At 57.4% G+C, this 26,674-nt stretch overlaps 11 protein-coding genes across 11 annotated transcripts; 3 read left to right on the top strand and 8 right to left on the bottom strand.

Annotated features, from left to right (window-relative positions):
* Window positions 1-549: 549 nt before the first annotated feature.
* Window positions 550-1,694, bottom strand: UV8b_01553 (uncharacterized protein; the record flags this gene model as incomplete). The annotated part of the gene is made up of 4 exons (XM_043139051.1): window positions 550-1,048; window positions 1,122-1,329; window positions 1,395-1,557; window positions 1,617-1,694. The coding sequence occupies 4 exons, from the start codon at window positions 1,692-1,694 to the stop codon at window positions 550-552; spliced, it is 948 nt and encodes a 315-aa protein (XP_042994985.1).
* Window positions 1,695-2,359: 665 nt separating this feature from the next.
* Window positions 2,360-3,777, top strand: UV8b_01552 (uncharacterized protein; the record flags this gene model as incomplete). The annotated part of the gene is made up of 4 exons (XM_043139050.1): window positions 2,360-2,369; window positions 2,478-2,724; window positions 2,845-2,927; window positions 3,071-3,777. The coding sequence occupies 4 exons, from the start codon at window positions 2,360-2,362 to the stop codon at window positions 3,775-3,777; spliced, it is 1,047 nt and encodes a 348-aa protein (XP_042994984.1).
* Window positions 3,778-4,249: 472 nt separating this feature from the next.
* Window positions 4,250-5,996, bottom strand: UV8b_01551 (uncharacterized protein; the record flags this gene model as incomplete). The annotated part of the gene is made up of 6 exons (XM_043139049.1): window positions 4,250-4,384; window positions 4,449-4,992; window positions 5,085-5,355; window positions 5,436-5,531; window positions 5,693-5,763; window positions 5,869-5,996. 6 exons carry the CDS (start codon window positions 5,994-5,996, stop codon window positions 4,250-4,252), a joined length of 1,245 nt encoding a protein of 414 aa, XP_042994983.1.
* Window positions 5,997-6,630: 634 nt separating this feature from the next.
* Window positions 6,631-9,456, bottom strand: UV8b_01550 (uncharacterized protein; the record flags this gene model as incomplete). Its single annotated transcript, XM_043139048.1, has 1 exon — window positions 6,631-9,456. One exon carries the CDS (start codon window positions 9,454-9,456, stop codon window positions 6,631-6,633), a length of 2,826 nt encoding a protein of 941 aa, XP_042994982.1.
* A 1,010-nt stretch (window positions 9,457-10,466) lies between these two features.
* Window positions 10,467-11,077, bottom strand: UV8b_01549 (uncharacterized protein; the record flags this gene model as incomplete). The annotated part of the gene is made up of 2 exons (XM_043139047.1): window positions 10,467-10,698; window positions 10,827-11,077. 2 exons carry the CDS (start codon window positions 11,075-11,077, stop codon window positions 10,467-10,469), a joined length of 483 nt encoding a protein of 160 aa, XP_042994981.1.
* A 1,582-nt stretch (window positions 11,078-12,659) lies between these two features.
* Window positions 12,660-14,198, top strand: UV8b_01548 (uncharacterized protein; the record flags this gene model as incomplete). The annotated part of the gene is made up of 1 exon (XM_043139046.1): window positions 12,660-14,198. One exon carries the CDS (start codon window positions 12,660-12,662, stop codon window positions 14,196-14,198), a length of 1,539 nt encoding a protein of 512 aa, XP_042994980.1.
* A 586-nt stretch (window positions 14,199-14,784) lies between these two features.
* On the bottom strand, window positions 14,785-16,279 carry UV8b_01547 (uncharacterized protein; the record flags this gene model as incomplete). The annotated part of the gene is made up of 3 exons (XM_043139045.1): window positions 14,785-15,186; window positions 15,312-16,058; window positions 16,163-16,279. The coding sequence occupies 3 exons, from the start codon at window positions 16,277-16,279 to the stop codon at window positions 14,785-14,787; spliced, it is 1,266 nt and encodes a 421-aa protein (XP_042994979.1).
* Window positions 16,280-16,394: 115 nt separating this feature from the next.
* Window positions 16,395-17,012, bottom strand: UV8b_01546 (uncharacterized protein; the record flags this gene model as incomplete). The annotated part of the gene is made up of 1 exon (XM_043139044.1): window positions 16,395-17,012. One exon carries the CDS (start codon window positions 17,010-17,012, stop codon window positions 16,395-16,397), a length of 618 nt encoding a protein of 205 aa, XP_042994978.1.
* Window positions 17,013-17,884: 872 nt separating this feature from the next.
* Window positions 17,885-19,586, bottom strand: UV8b_01545 (uncharacterized protein; the record flags this gene model as incomplete). The annotated part of the gene is made up of 2 exons (XM_043139043.1): window positions 17,885-18,948; window positions 19,097-19,586. 2 exons carry the CDS (start codon window positions 19,584-19,586, stop codon window positions 17,885-17,887), a joined length of 1,554 nt encoding a protein of 517 aa, XP_042994977.1.
* A 3,905-nt stretch (window positions 19,587-23,491) lies between these two features.
* UV8b_01544 (uncharacterized protein) lies at window positions 23,492-24,322 on the bottom strand (the record flags this gene model as incomplete). Its single annotated transcript, XM_043139042.1, has 3 exons — window positions 23,492-23,844; window positions 23,991-24,190; window positions 24,258-24,322. 3 exons carry the CDS (start codon window positions 24,320-24,322, stop codon window positions 23,492-23,494), a joined length of 618 nt encoding a protein of 205 aa, XP_042994976.1.
* A 1,621-nt stretch (window positions 24,323-25,943) lies between these two features.
* UV8b_01543 (uncharacterized protein) lies at window positions 25,944-26,519 on the top strand (the record flags this gene model as incomplete). Its single annotated transcript, XM_043139041.1, has 2 exons — window positions 25,944-26,014; window positions 26,066-26,519. The coding sequence occupies 2 exons, from the start codon at window positions 25,944-25,946 to the stop codon at window positions 26,517-26,519; spliced, it is 525 nt and encodes a 174-aa protein (XP_042994975.1).
* Between the last annotated feature and the right edge of the window lie 155 nt (window positions 26,520-26,674).

Below are 26,674 nucleotides of genomic sequence, written 5' to 3'. Positions count from 1 at the left end.
GTTGTCTGTACTGTGGGTCGGGGGGGAGGGGGGGTGTCTTTAAAAAGCCAGGCCAGCACGCTTCCACGGCCAAGACAAGTCCAGCGGCATTGCCAACTTACACACCAGGCACAACACAACCATACATATCATCTTTCCATCGCAGCGTGTCAATGCAACTCGAAAAAAAAACCATCACTACCTAGGGTAGTCATTCATCTTCTTTTATCAATCTCCAACGCCGCTTTTGCACGCGTCACGTGCCGCTGCAGATGAGCCAACATTTAGTTTCGCTCGCCACCACCTTCTCGCCGTGCAACCGCATTCCTTCAAGTACAAGATGAAAAGAGGAGGGGAAAAAAAAATTGGCCAAGTCTGCCTCAGCTCCAGGTCCGTTTCCAGACTGACGCGATAGAGACAGCGGCTTGGCCATGCAACACCCCCGTTCACTCCCATCTCACAAGCCTTCGCCCCCCTTTTTCCACACCCCACGACTCGCAAACCTGCTCGCTTCATTGCCACGAGCCATTTTTTTTTTTAAATCCAGACCTGCTGCAAGGGTGGCCGAACTTAGATGGTTTCTGGGATATTGTCGTCGCTTTCGCTCAAGCTTTCATCGCCACTGACTTCGGCGTTCTCGCGTTCCCTCTTCTCCATCAGAGCCTGCAGCTCGGCGTCGTCGCTCTCCGTTACGGCTTTGGGCTCCATCTTGACGCTAAGGTTGCCCCCGGCACCTTCTATGCTTTTCCTTATGCCTTCGATAGCTTGCTGCAACTGGGTGATGCCTTGGTTCTTGTCGAACGAGGTGCTGGTGAGGACGTACAAGGGAGGAGAGACGAGCTTGACTTTGACTTGCTTATCGGCATTGGCCTCCTCGGCATCGTTGCCCGCCTCGGCAGTTCTCAGGGCCGTCTTGACGGCGTCGATACCCTCGTAGCCAAAGCAGGTGACCTCGATATCGGCTCGGACCTTGGTTCGCTGGGGCGTGAGTCGCTTGGTAATGTAGAGCTTCAACTCGTCCTCGACAGCTTTGCTGGGGAACACGATGTCGTTCCAAATCTCGGGGTTGCTGGGTAAGCCGTTAGCAAACCTGCACTGCTTACCTGGAGCCTCATCTGTCGGACCGGGACAAAGAAACATACGTGATGGACAGCTTGAAAGCGTCAATGGCATGACCAAACTTCTTGTTCAGTGGCCAAGAAATCGTCTCGTACAGGGTCTCAATAGGGGTTTGCGTCTTTTCTGCGACGTGTCGCATGATCAGGTGGACGGTCTTGCTCTTGTTGTATCGCTCTTCGCACTTGACCATGTCCTCGGGAGACACACGTCGCTTGGAAAGATCGATATATCCTTTTTGACCATGCGTAAGCGCTTCACCCTGCATGTTACTCCCGGGTTCGGAGCTCAACACTCACCCTTTTCCTTGTCCACTCGAAGCACAACAACAACTTCGTTGCGCCCCACTCTAATGAGCTTCTGAATACTTCGGATACGACGTCTAGACAGTTCGGAGAGGAGGATCATGCCGTCAATGTTGTCGTATTCGAGAAGCTTGACATAGGCACCCATCTCGGCGATCTGCGACACCTGTCAGACTGGCATGTCTCAAATACCCTCCCCCACAAACTCTTACGCACCTGCTTGACATTGACCATGACGAAGCTGTCAATCTCCGGGAACTTCTCCTCGTAAAAGCGGCAGTTTGTTAAAGACATCTCGGCGGTATTTGCTATCTGTGTATCGAAATCCCGGGCAAAAGGCTCTGCTTCAACGGCTTCTCGCCAAGCGAAGGGGGGGGGAGGGAGAAGGTTGGAATCGGAGTCGTCCCAGAACTACCGTCACGGCTCGCGCTTGATGTTGGTTGCCAGGCGTGTCTCGTGGAAGGGGGTGCGTTGAAAAAGGTTCTGCTTCAGACGGGCTCGGGTCGCGGCAGCCTTCGGGGCACAAGAGCAGACGTGTTTGTTGGATTGGTTGGCCGTTCTAGCCGTTACGACAAAAGTCCGTGGCGGAGGATCAGATGGCAGACGAGTCCGAATTTTGACATTTTGCTGTCCTGGGGAATTTGATGGTGGGGTGCGGCGGGTGGGGCGGGGGGGGGGGGGAGGGAAGCGGCTGCCATGCTGGGCGGTAATCCGCGGCAGAAATGCTGCCCAAGCAACTTTTCCGCGCCGCCGCGTCGTCACCAACGGTCGCTCCGTGCACCACCACGTGACCGCAAAGTAAACAGGCCAAGGCAGCCAAGACTTACGGAGCAGCAGGAATACATATCAACTGACTACCACTCGATCAATCGTTATTATCATCACCACCTGGCGGGCTCGTTCCCGTTCCCACCACTTCTCGGCAGAAGGGCAGTGCAAGCTTGCATCTGTTATCCATCATGGCCCCAGGTAGGTTGCCAGCCAAGCAAGCTCTTGGTCCCAGACCATCACGAAACACCAAGCTTTTCCTTCCCCGTTCCATGCCGACGCTGACATGCAGCGCCGCCAGCCACGCAGTTCGAGCTCTCCCCCCCCCCGGCGACGCCGTATCCGCCGTCGCATTCGCGCCAGCCGACTCGGGCAAGCTGCTCGTCTCGTCGTGGGACAAGAAAGTGTACTGCTACAACGTCGCCAACGACCACCCGTCGACGTCGGCCGGCCACCTGGCGCGCGAGTACGAGCACCGAGCCCCCGTGCTCGATGTCTGCTTCGGCGCCAGCAGCAGCGAAGCCTTTACCGCCGGCATGGACTGGACTGTCTGCAGGTACGCACACAAGGCCTCCTTTTTTTTTTTTTTTTTTTTTTTTTTGTGGCTCGTCGCAGCGCGGCACCCGGAGAACCAAACCCGCCCCCGGTGAGAGAAACTGATGGCGGCCTCGCGCAGACTGAACCTCGAGACGGGCGTCCAAACCGTGCTGAGCAAGCACGCCGCCCCTGTGCGCCGCGTCGTCTACAGCAAGCACCACAGTACGTCTGCACGCACCGCCAAGGCTCGTCGAGCTTCCCCTCCCCGCCCAGGCGTCCGGTCCAGTCCAGACCCTGGCTGTAGGGAGAGGAAAGAAAAGCCCTCGTTGACCTTTTGTTGTTCCTTCTTTTCCCCAATCGGACAGATATCCTCGTATCCGCCTCTTGGGACTGCACCCTGAACCTGCACGACCTCTCGTCGCCCACGTCGGCGCCGATCCGGGTCGCCCTCCCCGCCAAGCCGCACGCCGTGTCCGCCAGCCCCACAAAGGTGGTCGTCGCAATGACCGGCCGCATCATCCACATCTACGACCTGGACGCCATGGCCCGCCTCTTCGCCTCGGGGGCCACCGACCTCAAGCCCTGGCAGCAGCGGGAGTCGTCGCTCCGCTACCTGACGCGCGCCGTGGCCTGCATGCCCAACGATGCCGGGTACGCGACCTCCAGCATCGAGGGGCGGGTCGCGGTGGAATGGTTCGAGGACACGGCCGAGTCGCAGGCCCGCAAGTATGCCTTCAAGTGCCACCGGCAGCCGGCCCCGGATGGCGACGGCGACGTCGTGTACCCGGTCAATGCGCTGGCTTTCCATCCGGTTCACGGGACGTTTGCGTCTGGCGGTGGCGACGGGACGGTCGCCCTGTGGGATGCCGAGGCCAAGAGGCGGCTGAAGCAGTACCAAAAGTTCTCCAACAGTGTCGCGGCCCTGGCGTTTTCCGATGACGGGAAATACCTGGCTGTCGGGGTGTGTCCCGGCTTCGAGACGGGCCAAGAGGACTACTCCGGGGCCGGCGCAACCTCGGTTCTGATCAGGGAGTTGGGCGAGAACGAAGCAAAGGGCAAAGGAGCCAAGTAGATGGAGGAGGGGCCGTCATGTAGTCTCCTCCGGACGAGGACCATGTGACTATTGGGGGGGGAATGTACCAAGAAGATTTCTTTTCGGCGTTTGGGGAGGCAATGGTAAAAGTCAATCTTGTCCAATTGAGCCAGGTTATACAGGCCGGTATGTGAATATTCATACTTTGAGAGAAATAACTGCTTATTTACAAAGTACTCCTGAGCCCCTTGAGCCGAACCCTTTTTTCCATTACTCTAGAACCTTTTCCCCCTCTCGCCATACTCTCGCGCTGGTTCGAAGCAACCGAGAAAATTACAAAGGCCATCCTAGAAATGTTTCAATCTAGGATCCAGCCCAAAGAAAGGAAGGCAAAGGACGGATTAACGGAGAAGGAAAAAAAAATACAACAAGAAAAGGAGCGCAGGGTAATGACAGTCTGCTACGAGAGGTCCCATGTTATAGCCCTGCAATTCATTTTCAAAGTCAAGACTCAAGACCAGGGATAACCCGGCTGCGGTAACCACTTTCCTTCTGATCTAGGCTTCTCCGCCCGGTATGGCAACCAGCGCCAGCTGAAAGACTTTGTTGAAGGGTTCTTCTCTCCATTTACCCGGACATTGATAGGCTGGATGGCTGTCAGCGAAAATGCTTTGCCCCTGTTCGAATAGGAGGCTCGGGGTTGCACCTACCCGGGGGTTCTCGACATAGTCAAAGTTTCCGGCCGTGGACAGTAGCCAGATGTCTTGTGGTGACTTTGGAACTTGTCTGCCCCATAAGAAGTTATGGGGGAATCCCAAGTCGAACGGCAGGGCACCGTCTATTTCCGCGACATCTTCCTCGGTGAGCTCAATCGTCAGTGCCTCGATATTGGCCCGGAGATGCTCAACCTTGCGGCCTCCTATTACCGGAAAGACGTATGGAGATTTGTGCATAACATAAGCCAGGGCAATACTAGTAATGACTGTGTCCTTGCGGTTTGCTATCATCTGCAGCGTTTTGCTTATTTTGATGTCATCTTCGGTAGCCTCCAGCTGACGGCCGTCGTTGGACCCTCGTGCTTCGTCCGACTTGAATCTACCACCACCTAGGGAGCCCCAGGGGGCAATGGCCATGCCCTCAGCCTTGCACATAGGGATAACATCCCTTTCCAGGTCACGACAGGCAGCAGACCATCGGCCTTGGTAAATGCAAAACTGGCGAAGGCCGTGATTGCGCGCGTATTCATTCGCCTTGCTGTGGTTGGGCAGGGTAGTCATCAGCCAAAATGAGCCAAGCTTGGAGACATGCAGCAGCAGCATCACATCCCATCACATCCCATCACATACCTGACAACCCAGGCAGGGGCATCGCTGATGCCTAGGAACAGCACTTTGCCGCTTGCAACAAGCTGGTTCAAGGATTGCATGATTTCCGGTATGGACGCACTGTAATCCCACCAATGGACATACAGAATATCGACATAGTCGGTCTGTAGCTTTCTCAAGCTGGCGTCCAGGGACACCCGCAGACTCTTGGTGCCGTTTCCGGTGAAATTGGCCATGATGCGCGGTTGGTCAGGTCCATCTCGGAAGTTTGTGGTGTATTTGGTAGCAACGACTACAAAATCGGCCAGCGGTGCGTGAGCACCATGCCATGGCGTTGCTTGGATAGGGGGGAATCGACCCTTTTGCGCTTACCCATCTCATCGCGATTTCCACGCTTCCTCATCCATTCACCAATCCATATCTCTGACTGCTCAAATTGGTAGCTGTTGGCAGTGTCGATGAAGTTTCCTGGCGCAAGATTGTCAACAAGCTCTCAAGGCTCAGGGAGCTGTCCCGGTGCAGTGGCTGTTGATCTTGACAAACCTCCCTAGGCGAGAGGGCGTGAGTGATTTCTCCACGCGATCTTGCAAAATACTCTGCAAAGTTCCCAGCCCGCAAGCTGCACTCACTCACTTGCTCGTAGAAATAGTCAAGAATCCGTTCCGTGTCTTGTCGGGTGCACTTTCCCATCCACTCGGCCCTGACCATACTGCCACGTCAAACACTTTCTCTACTTGGTTCGATGACGCCTTTTTTGTATGTATAAACAATGTACGTGTAAAGACTCGCTGCGAAACTTTCATACCAGGCATCGCCAAAGTTCATGGAACCGAGACATAACGGACTGACGCGGACAGAGGCAGTGGGAGAAAGAAGTCGGTAGCGGGACAATGGCGAAACAGGTGCTTTTCTGCAAGGTAATGCGGCATTCATCACTGCAGATGCGGCCGACGTAGGGGGGCAACTGTAATCGGCTTCGCAACGGATGATGGATTTGCTGACGATGTTGAGGCCTGAGGAGGCTGTTTGTGGTGACGTGATGTGATGTAGAGCCAGCACTTGCCAGGTTGTAGGAAGGTGCTCGCTTCCCTCGCTGCATTGTCCCTGCCAAATCATTCCTTCTCTTTTCCAGTTTATCACGTTGTATGGTAAATACTTCGTGAGTACTTCGTGAATACTTCGTCGTAATTGACGGGATCCATCACCAGACAGAAGCCTTTTGCCTCCCCCGGGCTCCGGGGCAGCGGAACGGCAGAGAGCAAACACGTCCATTGCGCCTGGCGTCTCCCCTTTCTTGGCTCTCCTAAGCGCGACCATTTCCCATCCTGTCTCCCCTTTCTGCGTGTTTCCTTGTCCGCGACATCTCAATGCTTTATTGTGCACCACGCTCAACTCTCTCACATGTGCCCCATATCTTGTGCCAAACTTCATGCCAACACATCTAGACGGTCACCCGAAGAACCCATGCAGAAGAGCCTGCCATCTGATTGTCTCGACATACCGTCCACTTTTGGTACATTTCAACTAATTACATACATGTTGCGGCCGCCGGGCCAGTCTAGTCACCTTATCCAACTTCGTCTGACTGTCTTCTACCACGCCTGCCCTTGCTCTTTCCTTGGCGCTTTTGCATCGCGCGTAGCCTTTTCAGCGACGCGTCCAAGCGGCGGCCGGCGAGACCAATGTATGCTTCAGACACGGCTTGCCTGCATTTCCAGGTAGGGCGGCAACTTTTGACGTGCAAGAGAGCGTTATCCAAGTGAATGAGGGCCTGGCGATGGTATTCGCTGTTGGCCGAATGGAGAATGATTCGCCTCGCAACGTTCTTCATGGCCAGCTTGATGCTCTCTTTGCACGTTCGGCTTCCGTGCCACCACCGTACTTCCGAGGTGAGCCTAGAGAGAAGAGACTGCAGAGCCTTGTATTCCGCGATACCCGTGTATGCAAACACCAGGTTCGCGAAATTGTATTGGTTGTACAGAAGCTGGCCCTTGCCGTTCTCCCTCGCGGCAACTTCACACATTTTCGCCGCTCCCTGGTGATCACCTCTGGTGGAGAGTGCCTGAGCCGCCTTGTTGTAAGCCCTGTCGTGCACGCGTACCCCCATCCGAAGCGCATCGTTGATCAGTCGCCAAGGGTTCCCCCCCCGTTTGAGTTGGGTAATCAAAAGAGGCGTGAGAGCTGAGCTCACATCCCGACCCTCACGATGAGCGACGTGGATCAAGCGGGCCGCGCCATGCGTATCAGGGTCTGGGCCCTTTAGGTGCTTCACCACGGCACGCCTCAGGATGAACTGCGCACGTCTCCCCGCAAAGGCCATGTTGCGTTGTGCATCGCAACCCCGTCTGGCGGCGACTGAATCTGTTTGCAGTCTTTTTTTTCGTCTGGCGGCGACTGAATCCGTTCGCAGTCTTTCTTTTCGTCTGGCGGCGACTGAATCTTTGCGCAGTTCTGATTTCATTTCCCGTCTAACGGCGAATGGATATTTGCGCAGTCTTCTTTGAATTTTCCGTCGGGTGGCGACCGAATCTTTGCGCAGCCTTCTTTTCATTTTCCGTATCATTTCATCTGAAAAGTTCCAGTACTTCCGACCCCAATAGAAGAACGTCCATTGAAAAGAGGCGTCCATCAGTACGCCAGCACCCGCGCAAAATTGCAGCCACGAGAGTACTGATTGTATCTGGCGATGCGCTGCATGGTTGTCCAAAACAGCCCAGATCCACCGATTCTCAAGCTTGAGCTGGTACTCTGTCACAGCTGTTCGAAGGAAACACTCTAGCTGATCGCTCTTGTGACCGTGGGCTGAGAAGAGATCAGCGACCTCGCCAAGAAAGAGCTGAAAATCCCAGTAGTCTGGGGCCAGACTTTGCCTCAGCATTTCAATGTGGGACAGCACCTCTGACCACCTCCCCTCGTCGGCCTTCCCAACGATGAGCCACTTTTGCAGTCGAACGTCGGAAGCCAGCCCTCCAGAGTCAATCTCGTCCAGTTTCTGGAGTTCCGAGCGTGCAAAGCCGCAGTCTCCGCACTCAAAAGCCAAAACAGTCATCAACCTTCGGATGTCGTACTCTGTAGATCTCGGCACTGCAATCTGTTCAAAGAGACCAGCCTCCCGAAGCATCAGGTAAAGCTGCCTGGTTTGAGGGAAATCGACTTGTTGAGACTTTGCGTGTCGGTATAAAACGCGGAACAACAGCATGCCGCGAGACCATGAGTACCGATGCTGATTAGGGTATTGTGACAGCAACAACAGAGTTTCTCGCAGCGCTTTTTGATGATTTCCGGTTTGGACAATGGCCATGAAGTGGAAAAGAAGCCCCAAAGGGTCTTCGCATAACGGCAGGGCTTGGGCCAGGGTTGTGGCTAGTTTTTCGGAGCACGAGCGGGACACGGCTCGAAAGAGTCGAGTTGCCTGGGATCGCAGTATCCTGGCAATATGCAGCGATGGCGGGGGGCCGAAGGACGCTACTCGTTCGAGAACTGTGCCCGCTAGATCAATCTTCTCGCGGAGATTGCTTTTGTCTATATCGGATTCGGAAGCTTCCATATCTTTGAGCAACCACTTCAACGCAGGCACAGCTTTGAAATACAAGGGTCGAGGAGTCGAGAAGTCGCCTTTCGACATTTCCAGATAGAGACGAGCAAATTTAATAGAGAAGTCGGGTTGACGAGTCGAGGGGCCGCCTGCCAACTTTTCCAGATAGAGACGAGCAGTTTTAATCGCGTCGATTTCGGAAGAGGCATCTTCGGCGTCCTCACCAGGCTGATCACCTTCACCTGATCGGACCGCAGGCTCCGTGTACGGGGTTTCTGTTGGTTTGGACAAAGCATAATGGTCGGGAGCAAAGGCCGGTAGCATGTTCGACGTGGAGAAGTCTCGGGGGGGCAACATCCGGGCCGCCGCAGGGCGTCGTCTGACTGGTTCAAAAGATGCGAGCTTCAGACTGTCCAAGTCGACCATGCTAGGACTATGAGAACGGTACGGCAAACTCGAGGCCGTATCGGGACCCGAGTTCCTTTCGCCTTTTTCGGGCGGAGCAGTTGCGCCTTTCTCATCGCAGTGTGCTCCGTTGTTCCCGCTGCCTATCAGATGCGCACGGCCTCTGCGACGCGTAGAAGTCCTTGGTCGAGGAAAAGACGCAACAGACAGGACAGTGTGGTCGACGTCGGCGAGCCTGCCTTGCCAAGATGCATGGCTGTCTGCTTGGGCAACGGGTCCGCGATAGCTCTGGAGCGAGTGTAGTTTGCGGGCATTGTCGATGGCAGAACGGGCAATTTGCAGCCTACGTCGACGTTCCTCGGCGAGCAAGATGACAGAACAGGAGGTGGTCAGAAGGACGCCGCGCAGGGCATTGAGGGCCGCTTTAGAGGGCACGGGTTTTTTGGAAGCCATTTTGAGCGTCCATGTTGCATGGAGGAGTCGGGATGGCTTCAACAATTTCCATTCAATGAGATTGACGACGATGGCGCCATACAATTCGCCAGTCAGTGAGTGAATGACGGCAAGGACATAGCTCCGTACAATATGTTAGGTCTGGTGACTCTGGTCTGGTAGTTGCAAAAAGTTGAGGGTGCGCACGGCAACACTTCGGCCTACTGTGGTGTTTTAATGGCACGCCTTGGGTAGGTCAACGGTAGGTCAACGGTAAGTCAACAGGTCCACTGGTCCACTGGTCCACTGGTCCCCTGGTCTACTGGAGCTTACTGGTTAGTAGACCTAGATCCGCGTCTGTTGGGATGTTGACGCTTAACGACTGCAACTGGCGTCAATTACATAGTACGTGGTAGTGGTGGTGATTGATCGCAGACGCTTCCTTTGATTTGCTGATTCCATCTTCTCCTTGGATAAAGGCCTGCAAGATCTGACCTACCGAAATGATCCGGCTTGAGTCGCAGGGCATTGCCGTTGGTGGGAGTGCCTTCTGTTTGCTGAGAATACGAAAGAAAACAAAGTTCAAAGGCAACACTGAGACCTCACCAGACGGTAAAGACTCGCGGATTGGGTGGGGAGGAATAGCACTGTTGATTAGGCAAATGATTTCAACTCCATCTTCCCGAACCACCGAGCAATCGACACACTTCCGGGACACACCTCAACTTCCACCAAGTCCGCTTTCTCCCGCAGCAGAGCTGGCCTTCTTCACGGCAGTGTTGTCTTAAACACCCCAGGGGAAAGGAGAAATGTCGATACCCCTGTTTGCCCAATTTCGAAGTAGAATCAGCAATCAAGGCTTTACTGCCATTCCTAGCAAGCAAATGTTCTCAATTCAAAGCCGTTCTATCTTTGCGTAAATTATATGGAGCAGTTTCGTGTTCACTTCTAGAGTCTCTGTGTTTCTTTCGATTGCTGTTGTGGCTCTTTCAACCGCCCCCGAGTTCTCTTGGATCGCTTGTGCCAGGATATCAGCGCCCGCACGCCAGGATGGCCCTTCCCCAGCAAACGTATTCCTTCGCTTTCGAGGTATGAGTCTGGGTGGGGTTGGAGATGTTGTGGGTGGCGATGGTGAGCGTAACAGGTCTCCACGTTGCCATGCTCTGGCTGGCGATGGTGCGGATGGCGTTGATACGGTTGGTAATGCTGCGGTTGGCGATGCTGCGGTTGGCAATGGCTTCTTGGACAGGGCTAGTAAATCTTCTGGGCATTCATCGACCAAGTCGAGAATCGGTCGATATAGTTCGTGCCTCCGGACATTCAGCCACCTCGGAAATCGCTGGATTCTTTCGCCTTCCCAGATGATTTTCCCAAGAACTGCTCGAAGGCACGTTTCTGCATCAAACTCGTCTCCCACGAGCACGGGCAATGGGCTTATGATATTACCAGTTGCCAAAAATATTGGTAAGTCCATGAGACCAAGTTGTTGAAAGACCCAACTCGGCGTCGCCATGTCCCTCACTTCCTGGGGCAGATGTTGGAGCTGCGAACTGAAATGTTTGGCGAAAGTAACGTGCGCCTCATTTCGTGCGTACTGCGCAATGACTTCAGGGGAATCCCATTCCGAAGTAGCTTCAGACATGACGGGGAGCGTTGAATTGGAATCCAACTTTAAGGATTGCAGCGTTGAAACTCGAAAAGCTAAAGATTGAGAAGTGATGATGCTGCGAACGGGAGAACTGTAACAAAAAAAAAAAAGATGAATGTCAGAAGGTCCGTCAAGGGCCCAAAAGTGGGAGGCTCAAATAACAGTTGCTGTGAGAGAGAAAGGGACATCGGACATCTGGGAAGGAAAGGTCAACTGTGGATTGGCCGTAAAATGGAAAGCAAGTGGTCGCCAAGTGCCATCAATCGTCGGACGCTTTCCAGCACACTTGCCTTCGTTTTGTGAGTTTCCACCACACAATCTGCCTATGTACACAACCTGCCTCGACCCAGGTGTTCAGCCAAGGTGCTTGGAGTCTGGCCTATCCTGTCGAGGAATGTATATCCTCAGGTCTTCCAGATGGGTTTCCGTTCAAGACGCCCTCTTAGAACCCGCTGAAAGGACGTTTAAGAAGTGCAGCGTTGATAGACGTGGATAAGTGTTGTTAAATCCTCCGTTGCTGAGCTTCCCATGCGGATGGGAAAAGCTCTGCTGGCGTAATTGTCGATGGGGGAAATGCTCCTTTGTCGGATCGCTTGATTTTCTCGCTGATTTTACTACTATATGTTGCATGGCTAAGATAGAGTCGACGTCAAGGTCCATCTCGTATGATCTAAATGCCTATAATGTACGCAGCGTCGCCTTTCTTGTCTGAATCGTATGCTTCCCTTGGCTCTTTTACCTTTCTCCGCCGCTTTGGGTCACAGTAGGAAGTAATAAGAATATCGTCTACAAGGCCAGGATAATATCACGCACTATGCTGTAAGGCTTCTCTTTACTTGTTAGTCCACATTTCTTCAGGGTCGTACTTTATCGCATCCAGGAACCTGCGGATGTTCTTCAACCTCATTTGCGCCAGGTAATTGTGCTTCTTCTGGGATCAACCGCAACGACAATTGACCCACCTCTACTCCGTACTCCGTACGTACCCCAGCTGCTGAGAGCGAGCTCAACCAGACTGCTTGGACCGCGGGAATGCCTTGGCCCCTGCAAAGATACATATTCACATGCAATTCCGCCACCAACAACATTTACCAAGCTGGGGGGGGGGGGGGTGGTGGTTCCAGTCGATTTCAAGCAGGCTCAATGTCTGTCTGATTGGCCAGAATAGCCCGCGACCTTTCGCAAGTGGCGCCAGGGGCCCGCCGAACGTCGAACGCAAAACATTGAAATTTGAACCCACGCACTTGCGCAGACACGCAGAGGGAGAGCCCCTGACGGACGGCACGAACACGAACCAAGCGAAATGCTTGCCGCCGGTTCCTGCATCTGATTTCCGTCTGTGTCGCTTCACTTCGATTCGGCCCATCGGTTCTGCAACGCCCGAATCCCCCGATCGCCTGGGACGAGTCCCCTAGTCGTCCCTAATAATCCCAATAACCCCCCTTTTGGGCCGCTCCCGCTCTTCAACCTCGCCAAACGGCCTGGGAAACCAATCACGCCCGGACTCACTCGAAGCACGGCAGGGCCTAACCTCCCCGTTCCCCGCACTTTGACTTTTTGGACATCGATGTCGAAAATGGCCGCAGCCGCGACAGCAGGCCCGACGCCCGCCGCCGTTCCAGCCGCCGTTCCAGCCGCAGCGGACGCCAGCCGGCGACGACGGGACTACCACGAGGCCGACGTCGTCGTCGTGGGCGCGGGTGTTTTCGGATGCGCAATCGCCTACGCCCTCGCCAACCAGGGCCGCTCGGTCCTGCTTCTCGAGCGGTGGATGAAGGAGCCGGACCGCATTGTCGGCGAGCTGCTCCAGCCGGGCGGCATTGCGGCGCTCAAGAAGCTCGGCCTGGGGCACTGCGTCGAGCGCATCGACGCCGTCCCCTGCAAGGGGTACATGGTCCTCTTCAACGACGTCCCGACCATGATTCCCTATCCCACCGTCGACGACGGCGGCCGCGTCGTGCATGCCTGGGGCGGCTCCGGCCGGCGGGGCAAGCGGCCCGAGGGGCGGTCCTTCCACCACGGCAAGTTCATCACGCAGCTGCGGCGGTCGTGCCTCGCGCACGACAACATCACCGTCGTGGAGACCGAGGTCGTCAAGACCATCCGGGGCGAGCTCACGGACCAGGTGCTGGGCGTGCTCGCCAAGACGGCCGACGCGCAAACGGGCGGCAAGAAGCCCGACTACTTCTTCGGCCACCTGACCATCATCGCCGACGGCTACGACTCCAAGTTCCGCAAGCAGCTCCTCGACGCCAAGCCCGTCGTCAGGAGCAAGTTCTACGCCCTCGAGCTCGTCGACGCCGTCCTGCCCCAGAAAAACTACGGCCACGTCATCATCGGGGCCGGCTCGTCCCCCACGCTCCTCTACCAGATCGGCACGCACGAAACCCGCGCCTTGTTCGACGTGCCCCACGGCCTGCCCGAGGCGGCCCCCGCCGCCGGCGGCGTGCGCGGCTACATCAAGAACGTGGCGATTCCCGCGCTGCCCGCCTCGGTCCGCCCCGCCGCCCTCAGGGCCCTGGAGGACGGCAAGATCCCCCGAAGCATGCCCAACAGCTGGCTGCCCCCGACGAGGCAGACCGCCAACGGCGTGGTCCTCCTCGGCGACGCCTTCAACATGCGGCATCCCCTGACGGGCGGCGGCATGACCGTCGCCTTCAACGACGCCGTGCTGCTGTCGCAGCTGCTCGACCCGTCGAGCGTGCCGGACCTCGAGGACGTCAAGGCCGTCGACCAGGCCGTCAAGGTCTTTTACTGGCGCCGCAAGAGCATGACCTCCATCGTCAACGTCCTCGCCCAAGCCCTGTACACGCTGTTCGCCGCCAACGACAGGCAGCTCCGCGCCCTGCAGCAGGGCTGCTTCGAGTACTTTCAGCGGGGCATCACCGACGGGCCCTGCGGCCTCCTCGCCGGCATCATCCAACGCCCCTCCATCCTCGCCTACCACTTCTTCTCCGTCGCCTTCCTGTCCCTGTGGCTGAACGCGCTTGCCGTCATGGGCTCGGGCCCGCTGGGCGTGCTCAAGGCTCCCCTGGCCCTCATCGACGCCGTCCTGATTCTGTGGAAGGCCAGCGTCGTCTTTCTGCCGCTGGTCTGGCGCGAGGGGTTCCGGTAAGGGGGGGTTGGGGGGGAACGTCGCTCCAGCGTGCGAGTGCAAGCCGGACCGGGTGGAGAGCGGCCAAGCAAACTTGTAGACGGGTGCGCCGCATACAAAGTGTACATTGCGATGGCGTTTGTTGTTTAGTTCTCTTGTGTGCGTGCGTGCGTGTGTTTATTTATTCCCTTTTTTAGTTATCGGGATGGGGGCTCTATTGTTTCTTGACCGACAATTTCTCCGGTTCTTAGACCTGCATAGACCTACTTGTACTCGCTTGGTATATGTATAGCGCTCTTGGTGGAAAAGCTGCGGCGGGGGCGGCCGTGTGATGGGGAGTTTTCATGGTCTCATTTCCGCGGGCGTAGGACTGACTGGAAAGGAAGGCCTTGCTCAGGGTGGCATTGACATAATACAAGAACTTTGAAGCGCGGTAGCACGACTTGTTCAGCTCCCAAGGGGGCAGTCGATACCCCCCCAATTCCTCGTTTTTTTCTCATGGTGTTTGAATCTATCAAGGCGCATCTATCAAGGCGCCCGTGTTCTATGATTACACTGCCGAGAAAACAGCCCCTTTCGACGGCAGACGAATGCGCAGACTCACCCCTCACGTCAGCCGCCGTCTGTACACACCCATCATCCAGCTGGCCCGCAAGACTGCCAGCCCAAGGGCCATCTTGACGCTGTCCTGGAGGACGTTCAGCTTGCTGCCGCCCACCTCGTGCCACTCGATGGGCACTTCGGCCACCTTGATGCCGGGGCTGGTGCCGATAACACTCCCGTCGCTGCCAATCACGGGCGTGGCGGGCGCCGACTCGGCCAGCATGAGCATCTCAATGTCGAAGATCCAGCCCTCGGTGTGCATGTAGGGGACGATGTCGGGGAGCGACTCGCGCGTGAATAGCTTGAAGCCGCACTGCGTGTCGCGGATGCGCGACGTGGCGGGCGGGGTGAGGATGGTGAGCACCAGGTGAAAGGAGCGCATGAGAAAGTTGCGGAGGGCGGAGCGCTGGCGGTGCGTTTGTGGTGAGCAAACCTCGGGCCTGGAAGCGACTTGGACGGGGGCAAAGGAAGGGGGGAGGGGGGGGGAGAAGTGGGAGGTTTTTGACGGCAAGATGCAAAGGCGCTGCGTACCTTGACTACGGCCTCGCTGCCGACCAGATGGGCGCGACTGCCAATGGCAACGCCGCGGAGAGAGCCGTCCACGACCTCTTCGCATCCTTCCATCAGCTTGGCCACGTCGCTGAACCTGGACGCGCCGTCGGCATCTGCAAACAGCACGTATGCGCCCCTGACGTGGCGCAGCCCATGCGTAACACCACCGCCCTTGCCTCTGTTTTTGACCAAGGTGACGACCCGGAGAATGTCGTCGAGACCGTGCTCTCCGGCAAAGTCCAAGGCTACCTCGACCGTCTTGTCGCTGCTTCCGTCGTTGACAATCAGAATCTCGTAGCCGCCGGGCTCTTTGCTGGTCGTCGTCGCAGCAGATGCCGAGCTGGCGCAGTGGTGGTGCCGTCTGGCGCCGGGGCCGAGGGGGAGCGATGCCCTGGCCGACTTGTCCCGACCTATGTGCTTGTCCAGGTAATCCACAGCTTCCTCCAGCGTCGGTCTTATCCGCTTTTCCTCATTGTAGGCCGGAAACACGACGCTCAGCCGCACCTCGGCGGGCTCGATGGTGCAAGTATCGGCGGTGCGAGGCGCCCCGTGCGGGCCATCCCGTCTCTTCTCCTCGAGCCGGCGCTCGGCCAACCAGCGATCATACCAGCACGGCAGCTGTCTCGGAGCAGTCGGTCGTCCCGTCGGGGAGGAGGTGACGTACGTCTTCTCACAGGGAATGACCGGCCGCGGCTTCGGGGCAACGAGGTGGAGAAGGGGGAAGAGCTAGGACATTTTCGGTGGCATAAGCTGCGCAAGTTTTTGCTAACAAAGCACAGAAAGCAGTGCGGCAGAGACGGAGGGGGGGGGCCTAGTGGGAAGCGACATACTAAAGCGAGGCCGGATAGGATCAGCAGGATAACGCACGCCAGAAGGAGGTGAACCGGGGTCGCTTGAATCCACGACCACAGCTGCTGCAGAGGAGCTGCCAGGTTCGAGGATATCATGGTATCTCAACGGACAGACAGGGCGTGCGGCGTCGTGGGGCAGCTCGGAAGGGGAGCATAAGCCGGACCTGGGCAGGAGTCGAGGCAGTATGCAAATAGTTGGAAAGCAGCTGTTTCAACGATGCGGCGTCATGAGCGTCGGCTGAGGCATGCGAGCTTGAGAAATGGCAATTACTGCAGAGAGAAAAGGAGCGTCATGACAATTCACAGCTCGAGGGGCGTGATCTGAAGCGAAGCGACCGACAAGTCTTGGCCGAGTGCGAACAGCTGGCGATGCGACGCCGGGAGAGGGAAGCATTGAGTAAGATTGGGTCGCAGGCAGAGGACCCTGAGTGTGCAGCCAATAACGGTCACTGGCGGCAGAATCTTTCTGCGGGTCAAGGTGGTCAAGGTGATGGTCGAAGAGTGAAACATTATCGGCAAGGGCCGCCAAGTGGGTGGGTGGGGGGGCCATCCTGCTAGCCTCAGTGGAGCTTGAAATCATATCCAAGGCTGGGGGAATGGGCTGTTGACTTGAGCCAACTTGCATAAATCCATGTGTCAAATACCCTAGAGGGCTATACAGCTCTACATTCCTTGCTGGTGCCTGGCCTCTACTTGATGATCCGGGGAGGAAAGCCCCGAGTGCCGGGTGAAAACCTTCCCTGGGGTGACTTGTGCTCTGGCCGGAAGCCGTCAAAGCCGTCGGAGAATCGTTGATAAATGAGGGTGATTCTGCACCAGCGCGCTGCATGTCGTGGCGGAGAGATTCGCAAGTGAAGATGTAGGTGATGGTTGTGTGAAAGGGCCAAGAAATGCCGGAAAGGCCGTTATATACCTCCTAGGCAGTGGTTGCCAAGTGCCCCGGGCGCGAGTTCAGTCAGCCAGCTGTCGAGGTCTGCCTCGCGGCCTCGACTGTATGGCTGACAGTAGCTGAGCTCGAGGTGAAGCCCAATATCCAGCCTGTTACGAGGTGCCAATTCCCTTGTTCGTTTGTAAAGTCCAATATCCAGCATCGTTATGAGGCGTCAATACCGCGTCTTGTCCAGCACAGCTGGGTCCTAATCACCCTGCATGCACTCGAAGCAACGGGTGACAAACATCATTCGCGTAGTCTGCCTTGTTTGAATTGCGCACGACGCCTTCGCGTTCACCCTTGCTATGTACCATTCTTATTCGGCTCATAGGACACGAGTTACATCTATGCCAGTGTATATTGTGAGAAGAGAAAAAAAGGGGGAAAAAAAAAAAGACCCCGCGCATGAGGTCTCGGCAGATGCCAAGACATGGCCGTCAAAGATTATCAAAGAGAAATCGATTCAGGAATACAAGAATCCACGCCTCGCCGCTTCTATACCATTAGTCGTGAGTCGTAAAAGTAGGAAAGCATGACGCAAAGGGAAAGGAAATGCAGCTGGCGACGAGCCAAGACCCAAGCTTCGCAAACGTCCGCCATCGCCACCGGAGCTGCGAGTCGCCGTGCCGAGTTTTCGAGCAGAACAAAAATCGAAGCAAACGCCAGGTTTACTCCGTGAAACAGAAAACCAAAAGGAGCAGCAGGCTTTGCTCTTCATCTGCTCCGTGAGAGATATCTTTTTTTTTTTCTCGGGACAGCTGTTAAGCCAGCTACGCGGCAACTGCTGGTGTCTTTGCGTTGGACCATCGCTGGGCCTTCTTCTTCTTTACAAGCCTGCCGCCGCTGGATTTGTGCACCTTGTTGTCGCCGCCCGGCGGTGGCATCACGTCGTATCCTGCCTCCTCGGGAAACACATTGACGAGATGTTCGGGTGCTGCTAGAGGCGGCATCCGGCTGTGGTCCACACGCGGGGGTGGGGTGACGGCATCTTGCGCACCCCACACATTCTGCTTGACGAGACCCGTGTCTTGCTGTCGGTTCGGCTTTGCGGGCTGCCTTTGGCCGAATCCGGGCTGCGGTCGCCCGGCATAGGCCATACCTGCACCAGATTCGTCCGAGCTCCCAGCTCCGTTGCCAACGGCCGCCGAGGATGCAAAGTCCGACGCTGGCTCGGATGGGACCGCCCAGCTCCAAGAGTGGTCGTGCCTGTTTGATGTGGACGAGAGCGGGTTGGCTGCAGCTGCAGGTTTCGTGGTTGTAGTGTGGGAGAGACCGACAAGGGACGAAGCAGAGCCCTGACGTGATGACGGCGCAAGGGTATTCGTAGGTGATGGCGTACTGCCCCCGCTTTGGCCGGTAGCAGTAGCATGCTGGGGGGACAGATGCTGGGGGGACAGATGCTGAGGCGACAGATGCTGGGGGGACAGATGCTGGGGGGACAGATGCTGGGGGGACAGATGCTGAGGCGACAGATGCTGAGGCGACAGATGCTGAGGCGACAGATGCTGAGGCGACAGATGCTGAGACGACAGAGAGCCAGGCAAGATGCCCGCCATGACCGGCGGCACAGAAGCGCTGGCAGGAATGTGTCCGAAGCCTCTGGTCGACGGCGGCGGGCGCGAGTCGCGCGAGAGGCTCGTGTGCTGGGTTTTGACTGGGCTCGGCGAGGCGTGCCGGCTGACGGAAGCATCCGACTTTCGGCGAGCATGGCTCGGGTGCAAACGATGCGCAGTCCCTCCTTCAGGGGTCCGGGGCGTGGGTTTGCAAGGCTTCATCTCGAGTTCGTCCTGGGAACTGTTTGAGCCGCTGAAGCTTTCCACGGGAGAAGGTTCACCTGTTTTTTTTTTTTTTTTTTTTTTTTTTTTTTTCCCGTTGTTGAGTCAGTCTTTGGTCAGCCTTGGCCAGACAGCAGCTGCGGGGAGGGATGGGGATGGGGGGGAGGGTGTCTCTCCTCGACGAGAAAAGGAAGAAAAAAAGCCCACCTTTGCTTGAAGCCGGGCTGATGCGCTGCGGGTCGTAAGCGCGAGGAACCTCCTTCCCCTTGAGCGACAGTTGCGGTAGGTAGGCCACGTCCGGAGCCGAGTACATGATTTCCTGGCTGTCGCGAGCACCGGCCGGATAGGGCGAAACACCCACGTAGCTGTGGGCTCGAGACATGCGGACCATGGGACTGACGCCCTGGCCGGGGTAGGAAACCCGGGAGAGGCTGCTGCCGACGCGCGGCACGCCGGGCATGTTCATGTGGTGGCCGCTGGCCATCATGGAGCTCCGTCTGCGGTTCTGCTCGAGGATTCGGGGTCGATCGGCCTCTCTCCAGCTCGGCGGGGCGCTTGCGAAGGCATCCGTGGCGGCGTGCGTGGGGACATGCTTGTACGGAACCGTGGCCTCTTCCTTCTTCTTCTGCTCGGCCGCCTTGGCGTTGTGTTCCTTGGCCTGCTGGCGACTCTTTCTGAGCGACGAAAAGATGGACATGGTGGAGCGAGGTTCTCGAGAACCCTCGACCGAGTATCTCTTTGACGAGGCTGGGTGGGTTGATGGAGGGTTTGGGTTCGGTAGATGAAATACCGGGAAAATGCAGGGCTTTGTTTGTACGACTTCCAGGCTGTCCCTTGTGTCTTTGTGTTCGTGCCCGACAAAGAAAAGAGACGGGCCGCTGGACGGAGGACGGCACGGCAAGAGGGTGTCGGTGTTTTTGTTGTCGGTGGGCTCTGGTCTGGCGGCTGCAAAAGGGCTGTATCAAAGGGAAAACTTGTACTTGGGTTGGCCCGGCCCTGGCAGGACCAGCCCTCGCTTCGGTTTTTTCGTTGCTGGTTTCTTTGTGATGGAATGTTTCTGCCGACACGATGCGGGAGGGTGGGTGGTGAATTGCCGAGGCGCGACGGGAGCTGTGACGAGGAGGAGTCTGGCGGTCAAGTCGATTTCTGCTGGCAGCAGTTTGACGTTTTTCCCAAGTCTTTTTCTGGCGGTCCTTCTGGGGGGGCTGCCGTTGAGAAAGGAGGCAACTGGCTGGCTGGCTGGCTGGCTGGCCACGGACCACAGACCACAGAACACGGACCACGGACCACGGGCCGCGGACTGCTTATCAACGTTTCTAGCTCGGGGCAGGCTCGAGCAACTCGGCCAGCTGCCAAGCAATGCGACCAACCAGCCTGGTCTGACCAACCATGGTTACGTTCCTTTTTCGGTTCTCGATTGAGCTGGTGTGGTGGTGGTGGTGGTGGTGGTGCTGCTGCTGCTTCTGGTGGTGGTGGTGGTAGTGGTGGTGGCAAGTGGCAGCGTTTAGCAACCGGCCAGGCTCCAGTCGGAATTCGCTTTACCCCTTGCCACCCACTGGGCGAGCAGATGTGGGCCCCGGTGGATCTGGTACGAGCAACGCGCGGCACGCCCAAGCGAGCGAGCACGTTCCGTCGACCGGGGCAGCTGGAGCTGGCTGGGGAGCTTGGCCCCTGGGGAGCTTGGCCCCACCTAGGTGCTAGCGGGCTTGCAGAGGAAGGAGGGGGGGGGTTGGCAGGGGGCGGCGGCGGGGGGCTCCAGCGTTCTACACCGTGCCACGGCGCAGCGGGACCTGCCTGCGGGCTGACTGACTGACCCCAGGTGCCCCCTCAAAGCTTCCATCACCACTTGACCTTCCTAGGCTGCTACTGCTACCATCATGATATCCGTCATCTGCGGGTTGGCGTCAACGTCAACTGCCATGGACTTTGGGGTGCTCCACGAGTCCATCTGCTGGCTGGCGCCCTCGCCCTCATCGATCAGCAAGACGACGACGACGACGACGACGGCATGGACGGCTGAGGGGAGGACGCCTGACTCCAAGTGCAAGTGCTCCGTAACGGGGCTTGTGCTGCGTTGCGTCTGGTGGCTGCGGCCTGCGCTACGCTACCCCCCCGACCCCGTCGACGCGCTCATTACGGACTACATGTACCGCAGCACTTGGAGCTCGAGCTCAGCAACGCGAAGCAGCAGGCGGTAGCACGGACTTTGCAATGTCGCACCTTGGATGTGATGCGTCTGACGCGGCCTGGGGGGGGGGGGGGGGGGGGGGGGATTCTTGATTTCCGCCGGCGGGGACGTGGACGTGGACGTGGGCGTGGGCGTGGGCGTGGACGTGGTACGCAGTAGTACGTGTGGTATGGGGGTTGCGTGGACGGTGAGTCGCGAACAACTCGCAGCCCGTCCTGTATTTTCCTTTTAGAGGCGTGCATATGGCCACGGCTCAGCCGCAAGGGAGGTTTTTTTTTTCTTCTTTTTTTTTCTCCTTTTTTTTTTATCAAACCTTGGCTGTGCTGGCACACCATGTTGGCTGGTTTCCGAAAGGTGTGGCCAGGCTCCATCGCGTGCGGGCGGGATGCGGGATGCGGATGATGTGCCTTTGATGGCCAAGTTCGAACGGGCAGGGCTTCACGGGAGGCGGCTGGATGATGATGACATGGCCAAGGATCTGCTGCCCTGGCCCAAGGGCAGGGCAGGGCAGGGCAGGGCAGGGCAGGGCAGGGCAGGACAGGACAGGACAGGACAGGACAGGACTTGGCAAAGAGATTCTTGAGCTGAAGCTGAACGGATGCACCGTCCCATATGCGAGTGCGCGCGGCCAGGGTTCTGGAATGACCAGCGGCCACGGCTTGCATGCGCGGTCGCGCCATGGGAACAATTACATTTACATATACTCGGTACGTTTCCCACATGCGAATGTGAGCAGGGGGGTTCGTGCATCGGCGCGTCCAGCCAGCAAGCAAACCTTGTGCCGTTGTCAGAAACAAAGAACCCGCCTCCTCGTTCTCGGGCACCCCGGATCAATCGGTGGAGGGAAAGTGGGGCGGGCAAAGGAGAAAACGATAAAAACAGGAGTCAACGGTAACAAAAACCAGCGGGCAACATGGGAGAAGGGGTTCCTGTAGATCCATCTGCCGGCTGGGCGGCCATGACGTATCTATGAGAGGAGGGGCTGGGCTGGGCTGGGCTGGTGCTTGTTCAGCAAGGACCAAGTCGAGTTGGGGATGAGTGGTCGCTATCAGGTGTCGGGTGTAAGGGTCGGCCGACGCCGTATTAGTCAGTGCATCGTGGTCTGGTTCCTGTTCAGGCGCAAAGGGGGGGGGGGGGCCAGCAGCAGGCTGAAGAAATCAATGCCAGGCCCATTTTCCCCCGGCCTTGGGGGGGGGTTGGAAGGGAGGATTTCAACTGGTCTGGATTTGGGGAAAACGGATTGGGAAAAATGTCGCCACCAGACCAGACCAGACCAGACCAGACCAGACCAGACGGAACAAAGGATTGACTGCGGCTGGGCGTCAACGTGCCGTGCCGTACCAAGTAAGGAAGGAGGTTGACGATGGCTACGTCTGCCCTGCTCGGGGGGGGGACTGGTCTAGCGCGGCCAGCAAATGACGTGAAGGAAATACGGGCCAGGACCAGCAGGGCTCTCCGCCGGCAGGTGCCATGTGCCATGTGCCATGCGCCATGCGCCATGCGCCATGGAACGTGTAATACGAGCCCGCAGGCGCGGCTGGCAGAGAAGGGGAAGGGGCGCGCTTTTTTACCATCAGCTCAGCTCAGCTCAGCTCAGCTCGGGTCGGGTCGGGTCGTGTCCGGACCGGGCGGGGATCCTTCTCTCGGTACGGAGTACGCACCCGCGTCCGGCAGCACGAGGTGAGGGGTCTGGTGCGGTGTGCAGTGTGCAGTGTGCAGTGTGTAGTGTGTAGTGCGCCAAGGCCGGCCCAAAGCCCTAGCAGGGGGAGGGGAGGGGGCTGCGGGCGCGGCTACAGGCAGGGGCAGGGGCAGGGGCAGGGGCGGCCAATCCCCCACCAGGCCCATCTTAAAAATAGCACTGGAGATGTTCCGTGCTGGTTCCGTGCTGGTTCCAGTCTGGTTCCAGTCAATTCCTCCCAGCAACGAGCGGGCCAGCGCCATGTACAGATCGTGCCGCCAACCAGACCGTTGGTGCCGGGCAGAGTTTTGCGCAGCACGGCTTTTGAATTGGCTCTTGCTATTGTGCATTGTACATGGCGGTGCTGGAAAGACGGGCCAACAGTCGAAAAACACACACAAACACACACACACACAAAAGAAGAAGTAAAAGAAACCCATCTTCAACGCTTCGGCCAGGACACGCAATCATGCCGTTCGATGCGCGCACCAACGGCAAGCCCAGCCCAGCCCTGCCCTGCCCTGCCCTGCCCTGCCCTGCCAGGCTGCCGAGCACCGAGGACCGGCTTCGATTGATGCTGACTGCCGCGCAGCATCCTGGCCCATCGGGGCAAAGCATCCATCGAACGCTAATCAAGCACATCAAGCACCCCCCCCTCGCGTCCTGCTGACTGTCGTCTTGAGCATCAGCATCACCATGGCCCATCGCTCCGCGTCAACCGACGACCGCCATCCATCTATCCAAAGCCGTGCCATCTGCCGCGGGATCCGGGAGTTGGGCTGCCCCACCCCCCACTGTCTTTCCCCTTGGTCAGCGGTTTTCGTCCAAACTGCGCAAGGACGCAGAGCGGATACGGAAGTTGGACGAGGAGCAGCCTCGGGCGCGATGTGGGAGAGTTCAGCGCAGCAGGGTCCCCAACGCCGCCAGTTTCGGCTGGCTGGGTTGAGATCCGAATCCCCGGGCTGTGGCTTCGCCTCGTCACATGCGTTATTGCCGTGGTCCGTCGGGTTCCGCCGTCGGGTTCGCCCTTTCGAGGGACCAAGGCAGCCAGACTTGTCATTGGACTCTTTGGGCCGCCGGCATTCTCGACTGCGCAACCAGTCACCAGTCACGACCAGCAGCGACAACCTCTCGTCACCCACCCGAGACCTATCGGCTTGTCTCAGTCGGCCGCCGCCACCTCCCGAGTCCCGCTATGCCTTATCTCGTCCTTCGGGACAATGGGCGCGTGCTACCCAGGCTCCGCGCCAGCCGATCCTCGGTCGCGCGTTTGGCCTCGCCCAACTTCCGGTCAGGACAATCAGCAGAGGGCGGAGCAGCCTGTCCCCTGAACTTGCTCGGCAGCGTTTTCTGGAAGCGCAATGCGTTGGAATTGGGAATCCTGCCGCTAGTGCTGCCGTCATCATCGCATGCAACGTTCTGCCGGCCCGTCCACCTAGCAGTTGTCGTTTTTTTTTTTTTTTTGTCAAAAAGCCTTTCGGCGTTGCGAGGCAGCATCGAACATGGAGCATCGCCCAACTCCCGAGCCCCCGAGCCCCCGAGCCAGAGGAGTGGATGTGGATGCCATGGCGGCAGTCGGGAAATCGACGTGACACGGCGTGTGTTGCATCGCTTGACCCCCGTACCATGGGTATATAAGTTGGGTGGTTTTCTCTGCGCCTTGGTGGGGGGGTTCATGTCCGAGTTTCTGTCTGCCATGGCACGCTGGTTGAAGGACAGCGCAAGATGAGCATTCCGAAAGGCGGACAATACTTGTCGGCAAGCAGGCGGCTTTGCCTTTATACCAGAAGCACCGTCGCAGGTCGTCGACGGCTTAGTCTGAAGAATAAAGATTGAGAGACGACAGGCGTCGATAAGTCTAAAAGGTGTAGGCGCAGGCGCAGGAGGAGGTGCACGGCAAAAGAGCGCCGATTTCTCGAGTTGGGGACCCGGGCGTCCATTCGTAACGCCGCTTTTCGGTCCATTCCGAAGCGCCGGTCCTACGGTGAACCGCCCGGCCCCACCCATGCCGACTCGGTCCCCACCTCGTCCGACATCTCCGAACAAAGACGGCTTGGCACTGCCATGTACACGCTTGGGAATAAAGGAAAAAAAAAAGAAAAGAAAAGAAAAAAAAAAGGCAGAGAGATCTCAGCCTCTTCCAACTATAGCGAGCGCAAAGACAGAGGACATGGTAAAGAAAAGGCCAAGGAATTTCCCGCGAGCATTGGATTGTTGTCAACTCCCATGCCATGACGCGTCCCGCTCCCGCCGCAATACCGCCCCGTGTTCTCCAGAGACACCCAAATACATCCATCAGTGGCCTTGGTCCGAGCCCAAGAAGATGGCGGAAGGGAAATTGCGCATGGAACAATACCGCCGGGGTCTAATTGCCGCATCCGTGTGCGTCCTTGTCGCGTCGTAGCCTTGCGGGCCCTGGTGTCCTCGGTGTCAAACTCCGCGTTCTCTGGCGGCCCCGAATATTGTGGCGATAGTTTTCCCAAACACCAGACATTGCCTCAATCTACCACCAGCCAGGACGTCACCCTTGACTTTGCGGAGCCTGGAGATTTGAGATATGATTTGTTTTTTCTCGCCTCCTTTCCACGCCGCGTCTGTTATGAACCCTTTTCATGCCCGATCGCCGCCGCCGTTGTGAGTGCCTTGCACAAGTCGCTCCCTGTCCGTCTGTGGGATGGATTTTGCCGCGTTTTGAGTTATAACCTGATTAGCCGCCTTGTCGAGGAGGCTTCGCGACGGGGCAACGATAGAAGCGGCAGACATGGCTTTGGCGCGGTCTCGGAGAGGTGGTCAAAGGCTGCCGCGGTAACCGAGGAGCCGGCATTGGCCCGTTTGTTCTAGATGGGCATGTAAATCGCTCGGCCCGGGCGCTGTTTCAGCTTATGCAGGTCTGCTGAACTTGTCCTTCCCTGGTCTCGCATTGTGGCGGCCGGGTTGCCGCTCCCAAATCGAATCATCGATTGCCTATGTACCAACCGCTAAGCGCCACAGGGTGAGAAAGCCCCGACGCGCGATTCCATGGTGCCGTTGACCTTGTTGCCATGCCGCAGTTCTCAGTCATGGCTGGGGCCCACCGCGGTCATGTACGTATGTCCGTGCTTTAAATGCATGGAAACCAGAGCCCTTGCTCACCAAAGCCGCGAATTGTCCCTTACTGCTGCAAGACTTCACGTCTTGTCTCGACGACAATGGTCTCCAACAAAAAGAGGCTTTACGTTGCCTTGTACCCTAGTGGAGTGAGGGGCAACGACGAGCGCAAGTAGGACATGGGTCTCGTGCTTTGCCAGTTTGAACCCCGGCTGACTCGCAGGTACCATTGGGCTTTTCTCGTTGGGCCAAAGGACGAGGACAAGGCCGAGACTCCTGGCTTGCGATGCCACGTCAAGAACCATCCTGTCAATGGCTGGGTCTACGAAGAAGCGGAGCTGCAAAACGTGAAAAGCACTAGTAATCTCCTCGCCCGATTCATCATCGCGAAAATCGAGGATAAACAAGGCCTGTTGAGGATCCTAAGGAAGACAGCCGTCACACAGGGCGATCCTAACTTCCGTTGCCGAACGTGGATGGCAGATGCGCTGTCGAGGATATCAAGAGCAGAACCCAAGGTCGTGGGAACTTCCGAGTTGGACTGGAGTAGAATAGAGCGCGAGGCCAGGCGCTACGTCGAGAAGAAGGTTGCTGAGGGGAGATACCGGGAGGCCGAGCGAATGATGGAGCCAAAACCAACCTGGGACATGTTGCAGCAGAAGGAGGTTATTCCTTGAGCTTTGATGCAGTCGAGTCCAGGTGCAGCGTGCACTCGATCTTTACCGCGTTCTCGACGTGCATCCGGGGTCCGGAAACTCTGCTTTTCCCGCGCTGATATTTCAGACCAGACGTCACCTAGCCGAGTGCGAGCCTGAACAGCCCTGTAGCTTAA

Source organism: Ustilaginoidea virens, chromosome 1 (assembly GCF_000687475.1).
Source record: "Ustilaginoidea virens chromosome 1, complete sequence".
Classification (NCBI taxonomy): Eukaryota; Fungi; Ascomycota; class Sordariomycetes; order Hypocreales; family Clavicipitaceae; genus Ustilaginoidea; species Ustilaginoidea virens.
This window is presented reverse-complemented; position numbering and strand designations above follow the sequence as displayed.